Consider the following 13,792-nt stretch of genomic DNA (forward strand, 5'->3'; position numbering starts at 1 on the left):
TAGTCAGCTCAGAAGGCCTTACAGGGAAGAGGGAAGGTGGAGGCTCTGCGCCCTCCCCGAGGCCAGCCCTGTCTCACTTCTGATCCCCAGTTCATCCAACCTGAGACACAGCCCACTTTGGAGCCCCTTCATACCCCATCCAGTCCCTTTCTGCCCTGCTTGATCCCATTCATGATCCATCCATGTTTTATTAAAAACACAGCGGCTTGGCTGGACTTGTCTGAAGTGGAACTTGGAATAATCTTGGCTATTTATTCAAAAGATTTGTTAAGTAAGTAAATGGCATTAGCGTGGAGGCCAGCCATCAGCTAACTTCTGAAAAACTGGGAATACTCAACACCCGCACACACCCATCGTCACTCTGTACCACAGCTTTTGTGCAGGAGCGTGGTGGTGCCCTCTGGCTGCCCAGAGACTCTGCTGTTGACTGTGGTGTGGCAGGGACGGTGGCCAGGCGAGTGCCTGGAACTCCCCAGTGATAGCCATGGAGCCTGCCTCATGCTGGATGCTCCTCTTTATATACTTTTTCTTTATTTGATTTTTGCAGAAACCTTTGAAGTGTTTTGTTATCCCCTTTTTTTAATTGAAGAACAATTAATTCTGGTTCAAGTTCACTCAGCTGCTAGTTGGCTGGCTCCTCCACCTCGTTGCCTCCCATGCCTGCCCAAGAATAAATATAAACTTTTTATTGACGTATAATATCTGCAGAAAGGTACGTATAGATTGGTGATTCTCGCCATGTGAATACGTGGTAATCACCTCCGATCAAAGAGCAGATTATTACCAGCACCCCGGGAGGCCCCCTGCCGTCTCCTGCCAGCAGTCCTCACATATTAGTTTTGTCTGTTTGGAGACTTTATATCGGGAAATCATAGATGTATACTCTTTTCTATCTGGCTTATTTCACTCAACATCATGTTTATGAGATTCATTCATGTTTGTGTAGTGATCATCTGTTTTGTTGTTGAAGTGGAGAATGTTCCATTGTGTGAGTACACCACAGTTGGTTTATTATGCTGATGGACAATAGGGTTTTTCCCTATGGGGATTCGCATGTCTAATGCTGCCAGGAACATTCCTGGTACTCCTCTTGGTGCATCGGTACAAATGCACTCTAATAGGTGTATACTGAAGAGTGAATTTCTGGTTATAGGAGATACTGCCAAACAGCCTAACAAAGGAGCTGTGCCATATTGCCCTCCCCTGAAAGTGTGTGGGAATTCTAGTTGCTCCACCACTTGACCTGGACATGAATGTTGGGCACCTTTCCATGAGTTTTTGGCCGTTTAGGTACTCTCTTTAAGAAAGTTCCTGTTAAGCCTTCTGACAATTTTTCTGTTGGGTTATGTATTTTTTTCTGATTGATTTATAGGAATTTCTTTTTTTTTTTTTTTTCGCTAAAAGTATTACAAAGGGTATTACATAAGTGTCCTTTTTTTCCCCCCGCCCTTGACAAACCCCTGCCCTCCCTTACCTCCCAGTGTCTTATGTCCATTAGTTATGCTTATATGGATGCATACAAGTCCTTCGGTTGATCTCTTACTCCCCTCCCTCCTGTCCCCCAACCCTCCCTGGCCTTCCCACTGCAGTTTGACAATCAGTTTGAGGCAGCTCTGCCTCTGTATCTATTATTGTTCAAAAGTTTGTAATGGTCTTTATTATCCATGAATGAGTGAGATCATGTGGTATTTTTCCTTCATTGACTGGCTTGTTTCACTTAGCATAATGCTATCCAGTTCCATCCATGCTGTTGCAAATGGTAAGAGTTCCTTCTTTTTTACAGCAGCATAGTATTCCATCGTGTAGATGTACCACAGTTTTCTAATCCATTCATCTACTGATGGGCACTTAGGCTGTTTCCAGATCTTAGCTATGGTGTATTGTGCTGCTATGAACATAGGGGTGCATATATCCTTTCTGATTGGTGTTTCTGGTTTCTTGGGATATATTCCTAGAAGTGGGATCACAGGGTCAAATGGGAGTTCCATTTCCAATTTTTTGAGGAAACTCCATACTGTCTTCCATAGTGGCTGCACCAGTCTGCATTCCCACCAGCAGTGCACAAGTGTTCCTTTTTCTCCACATCCTCTCCAGCACTTGTCGTTTGTTGATTTGTTGATGATGGCCATTCTGACAGGTGTGAGATGGTACCTCATTGTTGTTTTGATTTGCATCTCTCGGATGATTAGTGACTTTGAGCATGTTTTCATATGTCTCTTGGCTTTCTGAATGTCTCTTTTGAAAGGTGTCTATTTAGATCCTTTGCCCATTTTTGATTGGATTGTTTATCTTCTTTTTGTTAAGTTGTATGAGTTCCCTATAAATTTTGGAGATTAAGCCCTTATCAGATATGACGTTGGCAAATATGTTTTCCCAAGAGGTGGGTTTTCTTGTTGTTTTGTTGATGGTTTCTTTTGCTGTGCAGAAGCTTTTTATTTTGATGTAGTCCCATTTGTTCAGTTTCTCTTTAGTTTCAACTGCCCTAGGAGCTGTATCAGTGAAGAAATTGTTTTGGCATAAGTCTGAGATTTTGTTGCCTTTGTATTCTTCTAGAATTTTTATGGTTTCCTGTCGTACATTTAAGTCCTTTATCCATTTTGAGTTTATTCTTGTGTATGGTGTAAGTTGGTGGTCTAGTTTCATTTTCTTGCATATATCTGTCCAATTTTCCCAACACCATTTATTGAAGAGACTATCTTGGCTCCATTGTATGTTCATGCCTCCTTTGTCAAAAATTAATTGAGCATATTGGTTCGGGCTAATTTCTGGACTCTCTATTCTATTCCACTGGTCTATATGTCTGTTCTTGTGCCAGTACCAGGCAGTTTTGAGAACAGTGGCTTTGTAATACAGCTTTATATCTGGCATTGAGATCCCACCTACTTTGTTCTTTCTCAGGATCGCTGCAGCTATTCGGGGTCTTTTTTTATTCCAGGTGAATTTTTGGAGAGTTCGTTCTAGATCTTTGAAGAAGGCCATTGGTATTTTAATGGGAAGTGCGTTGAATTTATAGATTGCTTTGGGTAGTATGGACATTTTAATGATGTTGATTCTACCAATCCAAGAACATGGTATGTTCTTCCATCTTTTTATGTCTTCTATAGGAATTTCTTATATCTCAACCCAAGTCCTTTGTCAGATATTCGTATTTTTCAAATAGCTTCTGTTTTTCCCACCTTAGGCCTAAAAGTCCCTAGAGAGGCCCACTTGACTTTTTTAGGTGGCCCTGCAGGCCTAAGGGGCAGGAAAGAGAGAAGAAAAAGGACAGGAAACAGGGAGGGGGCAGGAGACTGGCAGCCAGGAGGTAGAGAGTGGGCAGAGGATCCTGAGGCTGTGATGTACCCAGCGGTAATGCTGCTCTTTGAGGGGACAGGGCCTAGTTCAGGGCTTCAGGATGACAGGGGAGTTGGTACTTAGGCAGGGCCTTGAGGTAGAGCGGGGATCTATTGGTGAAGAAGTGTAATGAAGATGCTCTGAGTGGAGGTGATGACTTGGCAGAATTCAGAGGGCTATCAGGGAGAGATGGTGTGTGGAGGGGAGAATCAGGCAAGGCAGGGAAGAGATTCTGGAGGGACTTGTGTACCCTATCCTATGGGTCATGGGAGCCATTGCAGGTTTGAGAGTGAAGCAGGCAGCAGAACAGTAAAACCCATAATCAGAAGACTCCTGGGTGTTGTGTGAGGTAGGGATTGGAGGTGAGAAAAGGCCGTGGGGATCATTGGCTGTGGATGCTGAGGGATGGGGAAGTGAGGTCCTTGACTGTTCTTTGTTCTCATCTGTCTGGGGCAGGGGCTCCTGGCTCTGCCAGGTGTTGGATTTACTGTCAGGGAATATGGAGGAGGCCTGGAAGCCCTGCACTGGGCCAGAGGCGGCTGCCGGCATGCTCACTGACAGTGCTTCCCGATGCTGCCACATGGGATCCCCTACTTATCTGACACTTGTTTTTCAGGACCTCCTCTGTCAAAGACAGCAGCTTCGTGGAAAAGATGAAGAAGACGGTGAGTTTGCTCTCTGTGTTGGTGCCCTTGCCAACAAGTCTTGGCCCTGGCAGATGCTTAGGGGAGTTCAACAGGAGGCCAGCTGCACTGGACCGGAGAGAGTGGTGGAAACCCAGGCCCAACTCTCTTACGAGTATCTTCTTACCCAAAAACCCCAAAGCTGTTCTGCTTTTACTGGGACCATTTAATTTGTTTACTTTGTTTATTTCTTGAACAACTGTAAGAACAAACGGTCCCTCCAACTCAGGATGCTGTGCTGTCTCCTCCCTCCCAGTCCAGGCTCTGACCATGAGCAGATATAAACCTCACATAGCTGTGGTCACGGCACAGGTACAATTTTATCTTTGTTTTCATTTATCTAAATTTTTTTTTAAAGTTATATTTTTATTGATTCAGAGAGGAAGAGAGAGGGAGATTGAAACTTCAATGATGTGAGAGAATCATTAATTGGCTGCCTCCTGCATGCCCCCTACTGGGGATGGAGTCTGCAACCCAGACATGTGCCCTGACCTGAATCGAACCATGACCTCCTGGTTCATAGGTCAACACTCAACCACTAAGCCACACCAGCCATGCTATTTATCTAAATTTTTAATTGAATGGAAAGGTATGGCAATCACATGGTTAAAATCCAAAACAAACAATTCAGTGGAAACTCTCTCTCTGGTCCCTGCCACTCATCATCATTGTTCTTAGTATTTTATGGATCCTTCTAGAGCTTCTTTGTGCACAGACAAAAAACAGAGATTCTTATTTTACATTACACTTTCTTAAAACAAAAAAGTGTCATAGTATATACATTGTTATAAACCAGTGGTTCTCAACCTTCCTAATGCCGTGACCCTTTAATACAGTTCCTCATGTTGTGGTGACCCCCAACCATAAAATTATTTTTGTTGCTACTTCATAACTGTAATTTTGCTACTGTTATGAATCGTAATGTAAATATCTGATATGCAGGATGTATTTTCATTGTTACAAATTGAACATAATTAAAACATAGTGATTAATCACAAAAACAATATGTAATTATATATGTGTTTTCTGATGGTCTTAGGCGACCCCTGTGAAAGGGTCGTTCGACCCCCAAAGGGATTGTGACCCACAGGTTGAGAACCGCTGTTATAGACTGTTAACTTAAGGATATATCTTGGAGATCCTTCCATAGCAATACAAACACACCTTCCTCATTCTTTTTTTCTTTTAATTAAATCTTTATTGATCAGATTATTACAGTTGTTCCTCTTTTTCCCCCCCATAGCTCCCCTCCATCCGGTTCCTACCCCACCCTCTGCTCTTAACCCCCCCACTGTCCTCATCCATAGGTGTACGATTTTTGTCCAGTCTCTTCCCTCACCCCCGATACCCCTTTCCCCCGAGAATTGTCGGTCCACTCCCTTTCTATGCCCCTGATTCTATTATATTCACCAGTTTATTCTGTTCATCAGATTATTTATTCACTTGATTTTTTAGATTCACTTGTTGATAGATATGTATTTGTTGTTCATAATTTTCATCTTTACCTTTTTCTTCTCCTTCCTCTTCTTAAAGGATACCTTTCAGCATTTCATATAATACTGGTTTGGTGGTGATGAACTCCTTTAGCTTTTCCTTATCTGTGAAGCTCTTTATCTGACCTTCAATTCTGAATGATAGCTTTGCTGGGTAAAGTAATCTTGGTTGTAAGTTCTTGGTATTCATCACTTTGAATATTTCTTGCCACTCCCTTCTGGCCTGCAAAGTTTCTATTGAGAAATCAGCTGACAGTCGTATGGGTACTCCTTTGTAGGTAACTGACTTTTTTTCTCTTGCTGCTTTTAAGATTCTCTCTTTGTCCTTAGCCCTTGGCATTTTAATTATGATGTGTCTTGGTGTGGTCCTCTTTGGAGTCCTTTTGTTTGGAGTTCTCTGCGCTTCCTGGACTTGTAAGTCTATTTCTTTCACCAGGTAGGGGAAGTTTTCTGTCATTATTTCTTCAAATAGGTTTTCAATATCTTGCCCTCTCTCTTCTTCTGGCACTCCCATAATTCGGATCTTGGTATGCTTGCAGTTGTCCCAGAGCTCCTTACACTATCTTCATATTTTTGGATTCTTTTTTCTTTTTGTTTTTCCGGTTGGGTGTTTTTTGCTTCTTCGTATTTCAAATCTTTGACTTGATTCTTGCGATCCTCTAGTCTGCTGTTGAATCTCTGTATAATATTCTTTATTTCAGTCAGTGTATGCTTAATTTCTAGTTGGTCCTTTTTCATATCTTTGAGGGTCTCACTAGATTTATGGAGGGTCTCACTAAATTTATCGGCAGTTTCTAGAAGATTCTTGAGTAACCTTATAACCATGGTTTTGAACTCTATATCCAGTAGTTTGCTTTCCTCCATTTCTGTCATTTGTGACCTGTTTCTTTGTCTCCACATTTTGCTTCCCTGTGTTGATAGAGTGGCTTTCTGTGCTAGGTGGCCTATAGGGCCCAGTGGCTCAGCCTCCCCAATTACCTGAGGTAGACGCTCTTGGTGCACCCCTTTGTGGGCTTTGTGCACAGTCTTCTTGTAGTTATGCCTTGATTGTTGTAGGTATCACTGGGAGGAATTGACCTCCCGGCCAATTGGCTGTGAGAATCAGCTGTGTCTACAGTGGGAGAACTTCTGTGCTGGAGACACCCTTATGGGGCAAGACTTGCTTCAGTGGGGCTTTGGTGCTCACTGAGTCTGCCTCCTGAGTCTGTCCCTTATGGATCTGAGGAGTTGTAATCTGGATGGTCCCACTCTGACCACTGGGAACACTGGCTCTTGGATCTAAGGAGGTGCTAATTTAGCCTCTGCCTGAGGCTACCCAGCAGGAGCTATGGAGAGATCTGCAGATTCCTCTTCTTTGTTTGGGGTTTGGAGGTGCCCAGATGAAGCCCAGCTGTGAAGCAATGCAAGCACTGTGGGGCCTTGGGCCTTCTTTTGGATGTTCTGGGACTCTGTGACCCAGCTGCAGTTTGTTAGGTAATTTTAGATTGCAAAGGGCCAGGCCATTCATATGCAAAAGCCTCTGCGCACAGCTTGGGTGGGGCAGAGTCTCAGGGAATCAACAGGGCAGAGCAAACAGCTATGGCTGATCCTCAGTCCTACCCTAAGAGGCCCCAGGTCTCAGTGTCCTGCGATAATCGCTGCAAGCACCTCTGAGAGAAAGTCGCCCTCGAGTTCCACCCACTGCCAGACAGTCCAGTTTCTCCCCGTATGAGTCTGGGTCCCCAGAGACTCGCCCAGAACTGGAGTTCAGAGCCGTCGGGAGCTTGTGTCTCCCTCCTGATTGAAAAAGACAACCGCGTCCTCAGTTGCCAGCCCTTTCCACATGCGCCTCCTTACCTCTGCACTTTACTTCCGCACCTCCTCTGAGTCTCAGTGTGCTTTTCTCCTTCCTTTTAGTTGTAGAATTTCCACTCAGCCAGCCTTCCTGTGGTTCTGGATGATGTCCGTTTTGTCTTTTAGTTGTATTTTTGAAGTGGTTGTGCGAGGCAGCAATTTCAGGTGTTTACCTATGCCACCATCTTGGTTCTCCCTCACACCTTCCTCATTCTTTATTGTAGCTGCATGATTCCATTATATGACCATACTCTTATTTCTTTAAACAATATCCTGTTGATGGACACTGGAATATTTCTAATCTTAAGGTCTTACAAACAATGCTGCTGTGACTATGTAGATCAATTTGCATATTTGCAAATGCAATAAAATCCCAGAAGTGGAATTATTGAATCAAAAGTATATTCATTTGTAATTGTGATGGAAGCTGCCAAAATGCCCCACATAAAGGTCACACTAGGGCACTCTCATTAGCAATGTGTGAGAAAACCTGTTCCTCACAGCTTTGCCATCAGTTTGTTATCAAAGTTTAGGGTTTTGCCAGTTCTCTAGGTTTAAAACAACCTAGAGAACTGTGTAGTTCTAACTTGCATTTTTCTTATGAATGAGGTTAAGCAGATTTTCATGTTACAGTGGCATTCATTTTTTTCCTGTTTTTATAGATTATCCGTTCAAATATTTTGTCCATTTTTCTGGTGTAATTGATCTTTTTTGAGGAACTGCTTAAAATTCTTATGGAGATTTACCCCTTGTCTGTGATATGAGTAAAAATGTTTTTCCCAATTAATAGTTTGCTTTGACTTGATTTATTGTGTGTGTGTGTGTGTGTGTGTAAAAGTTACAAAGTCCACTTTATTCTTATTTCTATGACTTATGGACTTTGAGTCATCATTTGAAAGGCCTTCCTCACTCTAAAGAGATAAAGGAAATCTTTCATGTTTTCTTCTAGTACTTTTATGATTTCATTTTTCATATTTAAAATTCAGTCCGCTGGGACTTTATCCTGGCACAAGATGTAAAGTATGGATCCAATACTACTGTTTTTCTTCTAATATATTTTTAAATTGATTTGAGAGAGAGAAGAAGGGAGTGGGAAAGGAAAGGAAAGGGAGAGCGAGAGAGAGAGAGAAACATCAATGTGTGAGAGAGAAACTTGATCGGTTGCCTCCTGCACACACCCTGGCCAGAGATCGAACCTGCAACCCAGGCATATGCCCTGATGAGGAATCAAACCAGTAACCTTTCCATGCATAGGATGACACTCAACCAACTGAGCCACACCAGCTACCGCTACTGGGTTTTTTTACACAGTCGAAATTCCTTATAATAGAGTCTGTCATTTCTCCATTGGTTTTATCATACACATTATTCCCATGGGTTTTTGGGTCTGTTTCTGTATTTTCCTATTCTTATACTTTGATCTAGCTGTCTGAGTATGTACACTGCCAGACCATTTTAATTATTGAAGTTTTATACTTGTTTTAATATCTGGTAGTGCCAGGCACTTCTCCGTCCCTTCCCATCACTTCTGTTTTTCAGTTTTCCTGGCTCTTATTTCCGATGTATTTATTTCTTTTGGGTAACAGTTTTATTGCGATATAATTCACATTCCATATAGTTCACCCATTTAAAGTATTTTAGTGTGTTTTTAGTATATTCACAGAGTTGTGCAAACCATCACCACATTCAGTTTTAGAACATTTTCATCATCCCCCCAAAAAAACTCATACCTGCCTAGCCAGTGTGGCTCAGTGATTGAGTGTCGACCTATGAACCAGGAGGTCATGGTTTGATTCCTATGCTCAGGTCATGGGCTTGATCCCCAATGTGGGTCGTACAGGAGACAGCCAATCAATGATTCTCTCTCATCATTGATGTTTCTATCTCTCCCTCTCCCTTCCTCTCTAAAATCAATAAAAATATTAAAAAATAAAATTACATGCACTCAAAGGTTGAGACTTAATACAATTAGTAATTCTTACTGTTTCATTAAAGTCATTCTTAAGTGAAACTAACATTTCTTTTCTGCAATTGCGGGCGAGTGCAGAGTGCAATGACTGCTAGGTCCCTTTGCTGCCACTGCCTGGAATCTTACAAGGTTTACTTCTAGGCACTTTATATGTTTTGATGCCATCATAAATATTTAGCTACTATTTTATATTCGGTTTGGTTCCCTTAACCTGATATCAGAAGCATGTTCTCCTTTATTCAGGAGTTTTTGTAGTGATTATTTTAAAATACCTTTTTAGATAATTTGTAGAAAATTCAGGAAATGTAAAAGGAATGAGAACACTTTAAACCAATTGTAACCCATATTTTTATTTTGTCCTTTGTACCTGTATCAGTTGGGGGTCGGTGCAAAAACCAGAGACCACTGTGGGGCTTGGGCTCTGGAGACCACCGCAGAGAAACCTCATGTCTCCGTAGGGGACCAGAAGGGGGCCTGTGCCTCACTTCCACCTTCCAGGTCTCAAGGAGCCCATCCAGTTGGCTGCGCCTAATGTGCTGCATCCCTGGCTGCAGGAAATCTGGGGATAGAGCTGGGGCTTTTTCAGTAGCTGCTGTAGAAGGCACAGCAGGAGGGTGGGATGAGTGTGTGACCCAGTCCATATGGTACTTTTCCCTATTGTCTACATTTTCCTAAGTATGTTATCTTTATATTCATCCAGAAAACCCACCCTTATCCCCCATTTAGAGACTCTTGGTATATTTCTTGCCAGTCTTTTTCTTTTGTGTATGTATGTATATAAACAAAATATATACATATATATACACACACACACACACGGGTGTGGATATATAACAAAATTGGATTATACTATACATAGTTTAGTCATCCTTTTTTATTAAACAGCATGTTGTGTTTTTCTGCATGTCATTTAAAAATCTGTCCAAAGTGTGATCTTGAGTAGCTGTGTGAGATTACCTTGATGACTGGCATCATCTGGGTGGCCTTTGCCCTCATCCACCTGGGAGCTGTGGCCGTGAGATCCTAGCCCCAGAATGACTTAGAAAGGACTGGAAGCAGCAAGGAAGGAGGGTGTCCTTGAGGTGCCCCACCTGCCTGGCCTGCCCCTGTGGTCACCTGGAGTCTGGTGAAGCCTTTGCTGCTTGGCCCTTCACTGACCCTGAGTATCTGGCCTTCCCCAGGGCAGGAACGTCATCGTGTTCTATGGCTCCCAGACGGGGACTGCCGAGGAGTTTGCCAACCGCTTGTCCAAGGACGCCCACCGCTACGGCATGCGGGGCATGTCAGCAGACCCCGAGGAGTATGACTTGGTGAGCTCTCACCACGCCGTGGCCCTTCCTCCCACCTCTGCCAGCAGCATTGATTTCAGGACAGCATCTCTGGGTCATGGAGGTGCTTAAAGGGTTGAGTTGGCCAAAGGGACGGACAGGAATGGATGTCTCCTATCATTTGTACTAACAGCCAGGTGGCCCTAGTTTTAAGGACATTAAGAACACCTGAGGAGGGTGGGGGAGGTATAAGAGAGTACAGGGAGGATAAATGGTGATGGAAGGAGACTTGTGAACACAAAATACAATGTACAGATGATGAAAGCCCATTTAAAAATGAAAGCCAGTTAGGAGAGGAATTCTCCATCTGAACACCCCACCCTCCCCCCAAAACTGCAGTGGCAAGGGAACTGATGGAGGGGGAATCTGGGCTCTAATCCCCTGGGCAAGCCCCTGCCCCTGTGGGCCTTCCTTGCCTCATCTACAGATGAGGAATGTTAGCGGTCTCTGGGAACCTTTCTGCTGGGCTTTGAAATGAGGCCATAAACTCCTGTGTTTGGGCCAGAGCAGGAGCAGGGACAGGGCCCGAGGGAAGAGTGCAGCTTGGAGAGGGACCAGGAGAACCTGAAAACTGGGAAAGGCCCTGTTTGGAGCTGCCTGGTCTCCCCCCCCCCCACATCCCCCTTCCTCCTGTCACTCCTTTGGGACCACAGTACTGTCTGCAGAACTCAGCCCTGACTTGGGCCTCAGCTGCCCAGTCTGTCTGCAGCCTGTCTCTGAGGGCTGTGGGGGAGGCTTGCCTTGCTCTTCTCCTCCTGGAGTGGCTCCTTTGTCCTTGTTCTGCCCCTCGCATGGGTGCAGCTCTTCAAAGTGCAAGAAACTTCCAGCAGCCCGCTTGCCTGTTTCTGGGTCAGGAGAGCCAATGACAGCCAAGCCACCTGCCCCAGGTGGAAGCAGTGGACAGGGGAGGGGAAGCCAAGCCTTAGGTACCCAGGAGGGAAGCAGGCTGACAGTGAGCCGCTGGTCCTGAGGAGAATCCTCCAGGAGTTGCCTTCTGGCTTCTCCCCTGGTGGGGTCATTGCTATTCATGGCCCGGCTGCTCCTGCAGCTCCAACAGCACAACAAATGTTCTTTCCCTCAGAACCACTCCTGAGTGCCAGCTGCTTCCTGCTCCTGCCACTCCATCTCCCAAACCAAACCGCCCTCCACCCTCGCCATGCTGCCTTTGATCTAGGGATAGGCATCTATCTTTCTATCTCTAGACCTGGGTTTGGAGTCAGAGAACAGTTGGCTAGGAATTAGTGAGAGCCTACCAGTGATGGCGAACCTATGACACGCGTGTCAGAGGTGACACACGAACTCATTTTTTGGTTGATTTTTCTTTGTTAAATGGCATTAAATATATAAAATAAATATCAAAAATATAAGTCTTTGTTTTACTATGGCTGCAAATATCAAAAAATTTCTATATGTGACACGGCACCAGAGTTAAGTTAGGGTTTTTCAAAATGCTGACACACCGAGCTCAAAAGGTTCGCCATCACTGGCCTAGGCCCTGCCATGCTCCAGGGACTTTGAGGGACAGTGAGGTTCACTGTGATGGCCCAGGGCTGATACACAGGGAACCACCTTCTGGTGCCATCAGGTGCCTGGAATCCAGCCTGTTTGTGCCTGTCAGCACCCTTTCCTCTGTAAGTGTACTCCCTCCACTCGACCCCTGGACTCGCTTGTCTGCATCCCATCAGGTACAGACCTGACCTCAGGCAGGGTGAGTCATGGTTGCTGGGCCTGGGCCCTGCCCTTGTCTCTCCAGGCCGACCTGGGCAGCCTGCCAGAAATAGAGAACTCCCTGGCAGTGTTCTGTATGGCCACCTACGGCGAGGGTGACCCCACTGACAATGCTCAGGACTTCTATGACTGGCTCCAGGAGACAGATGTGGACCTCTCTGGAGTCAAGTATGCGGTGAGTCACCCCATCTTTCCTCCAGTGGCTCCCTGGGGCTCCCAGGTGGCAGCTTGTGGTACCGCCCCCGACCTTTGGACCCTTACGTCTAAGAGGTCTCACCTTATTCTGATCATGGAGGGCAGGCCAAGGTGTCAGGACAGGGCGGGGGAGGCTGGCAGGTAGCTTGTGCAGGGAGCCTCAGGGAAGGCTGCTGATGGGGCAATGGAACAACCCCCTCTTCCACCCTGGACTCCAGCACAAGGGAGCCTCTGCTCCCGTGTCCCCAGTCCTGCTTTGCTCCAGGAGGCATCTGTTGCTGGAGACTAAAGACAAGAAAGGTGTGGCGGGATGACCAAGGTTTGGCTGGACAAGGAGAGCCCGGGGGTGGGGGAAGGGTGAATTGCCCCTGCTGGCCACCCAGGGTTGAGGCTTAGAGGCTGACTGTGGAGGGGACCCTCGTCTGCAGGTCACCAAAACAAAGCCACTTCCAGGGCCAAAGGTGGCCCACCTCACAGTGCTGCCTAGCAGCTTGGCCAGCGCTCGAGGGAAACCACCCCTGACTGCTGGCTGGGCCTCAGACCCTTCCCTCTGTCCACACAGGTGTTTGGCCTTGGGAACAAGACCTATGAGCACTTCAATGCCATGGGCAAGTATGTGGATAAGCGGCTAGAGCAGCTTGGTGCCCAGCGGATCTTTGAGCTGGGGATGGGCGACGATGACGGGAAGTGAGTGCCCCAGACCCCTCCCCAGAGCCTCCCACCCCAGATGTCAGGAACCCTCAGGGTTAGGGGTTGGCTGTGGCCCATGAGGGGAGTGCAAACCATGGTGTCTGCTGGAACTCCGTGACACACAGGGGAAGGGAGTCACCCACCCCCAGCCCCACACGACAGGCTTTCTTTGCTTTTCCTCATCCTCCTGGTTGCCCAGCTCAGATAGAAGCCACCACGGTTAGGACAGATACTGTAGACACTTCCTGATACCATGGGTTTTATCACTGGGTGGGCCAGCATGAAATGAGCTTTTGGGGGTGCTGGGGAGTCCAGACCATTGGGGAAACCAGCCCATTGCCACAATTGGGTGGCCTGGCTCATTACCTCCTCTCCCCAGCCTGGAGGAGGATTTCATCACATGGCGAGAGCAGTTTTGGCCGGCTGTGTGTGAGCACTTTGGGGTGGAAGCCACTGGAGAGGAGTCCAGGTGAGTGTGTGCCTGTAGATTGGGCTGGGGATGAGGGTGAGGGTGAGGCTGGGGGTGAGGGTGGGGGTAAG

At 45.9% G+C, this 13,792-nt stretch overlaps 1 protein-coding gene across 1 annotated transcript in view; it reads left to right on the plus strand.

Moving 5' to 3' along the window:
* LOC102425746 (NADPH--cytochrome P450 reductase) overlaps nt 1-13,792 on the plus strand; it is a 61,269-nt gene that overhangs the window by 41,261 nt on the left and 6,216 nt on the right. The window contains exons 3-7 of the mRNA XM_023753419.1: nt 3,950-3,998; nt 10,493-10,621; nt 12,393-12,542; nt 13,125-13,249; nt 13,632-13,721. Of these exons, the coding sequence (XP_023609187.1) occupies nt 3,950-3,998; nt 10,493-10,621; nt 12,393-12,542; nt 13,125-13,249; nt 13,632-13,721 (543 nt within the window). The remainder of the gene's footprint in view (nt 1-3,949; nt 3,999-10,492; nt 10,622-12,392; nt 12,543-13,124; nt 13,250-13,631; nt 13,722-13,792) is intronic.

This window comes from Myotis lucifugus, unplaced genomic scaffold (genome assembly GCF_000147115.1).
Source record: "Myotis lucifugus unplaced genomic scaffold, Myoluc2.0 scaffold_45, whole genome shotgun sequence".
Classification (NCBI taxonomy): Eukaryota; Metazoa; Chordata; class Mammalia; order Chiroptera; family Vespertilionidae; genus Myotis; species Myotis lucifugus.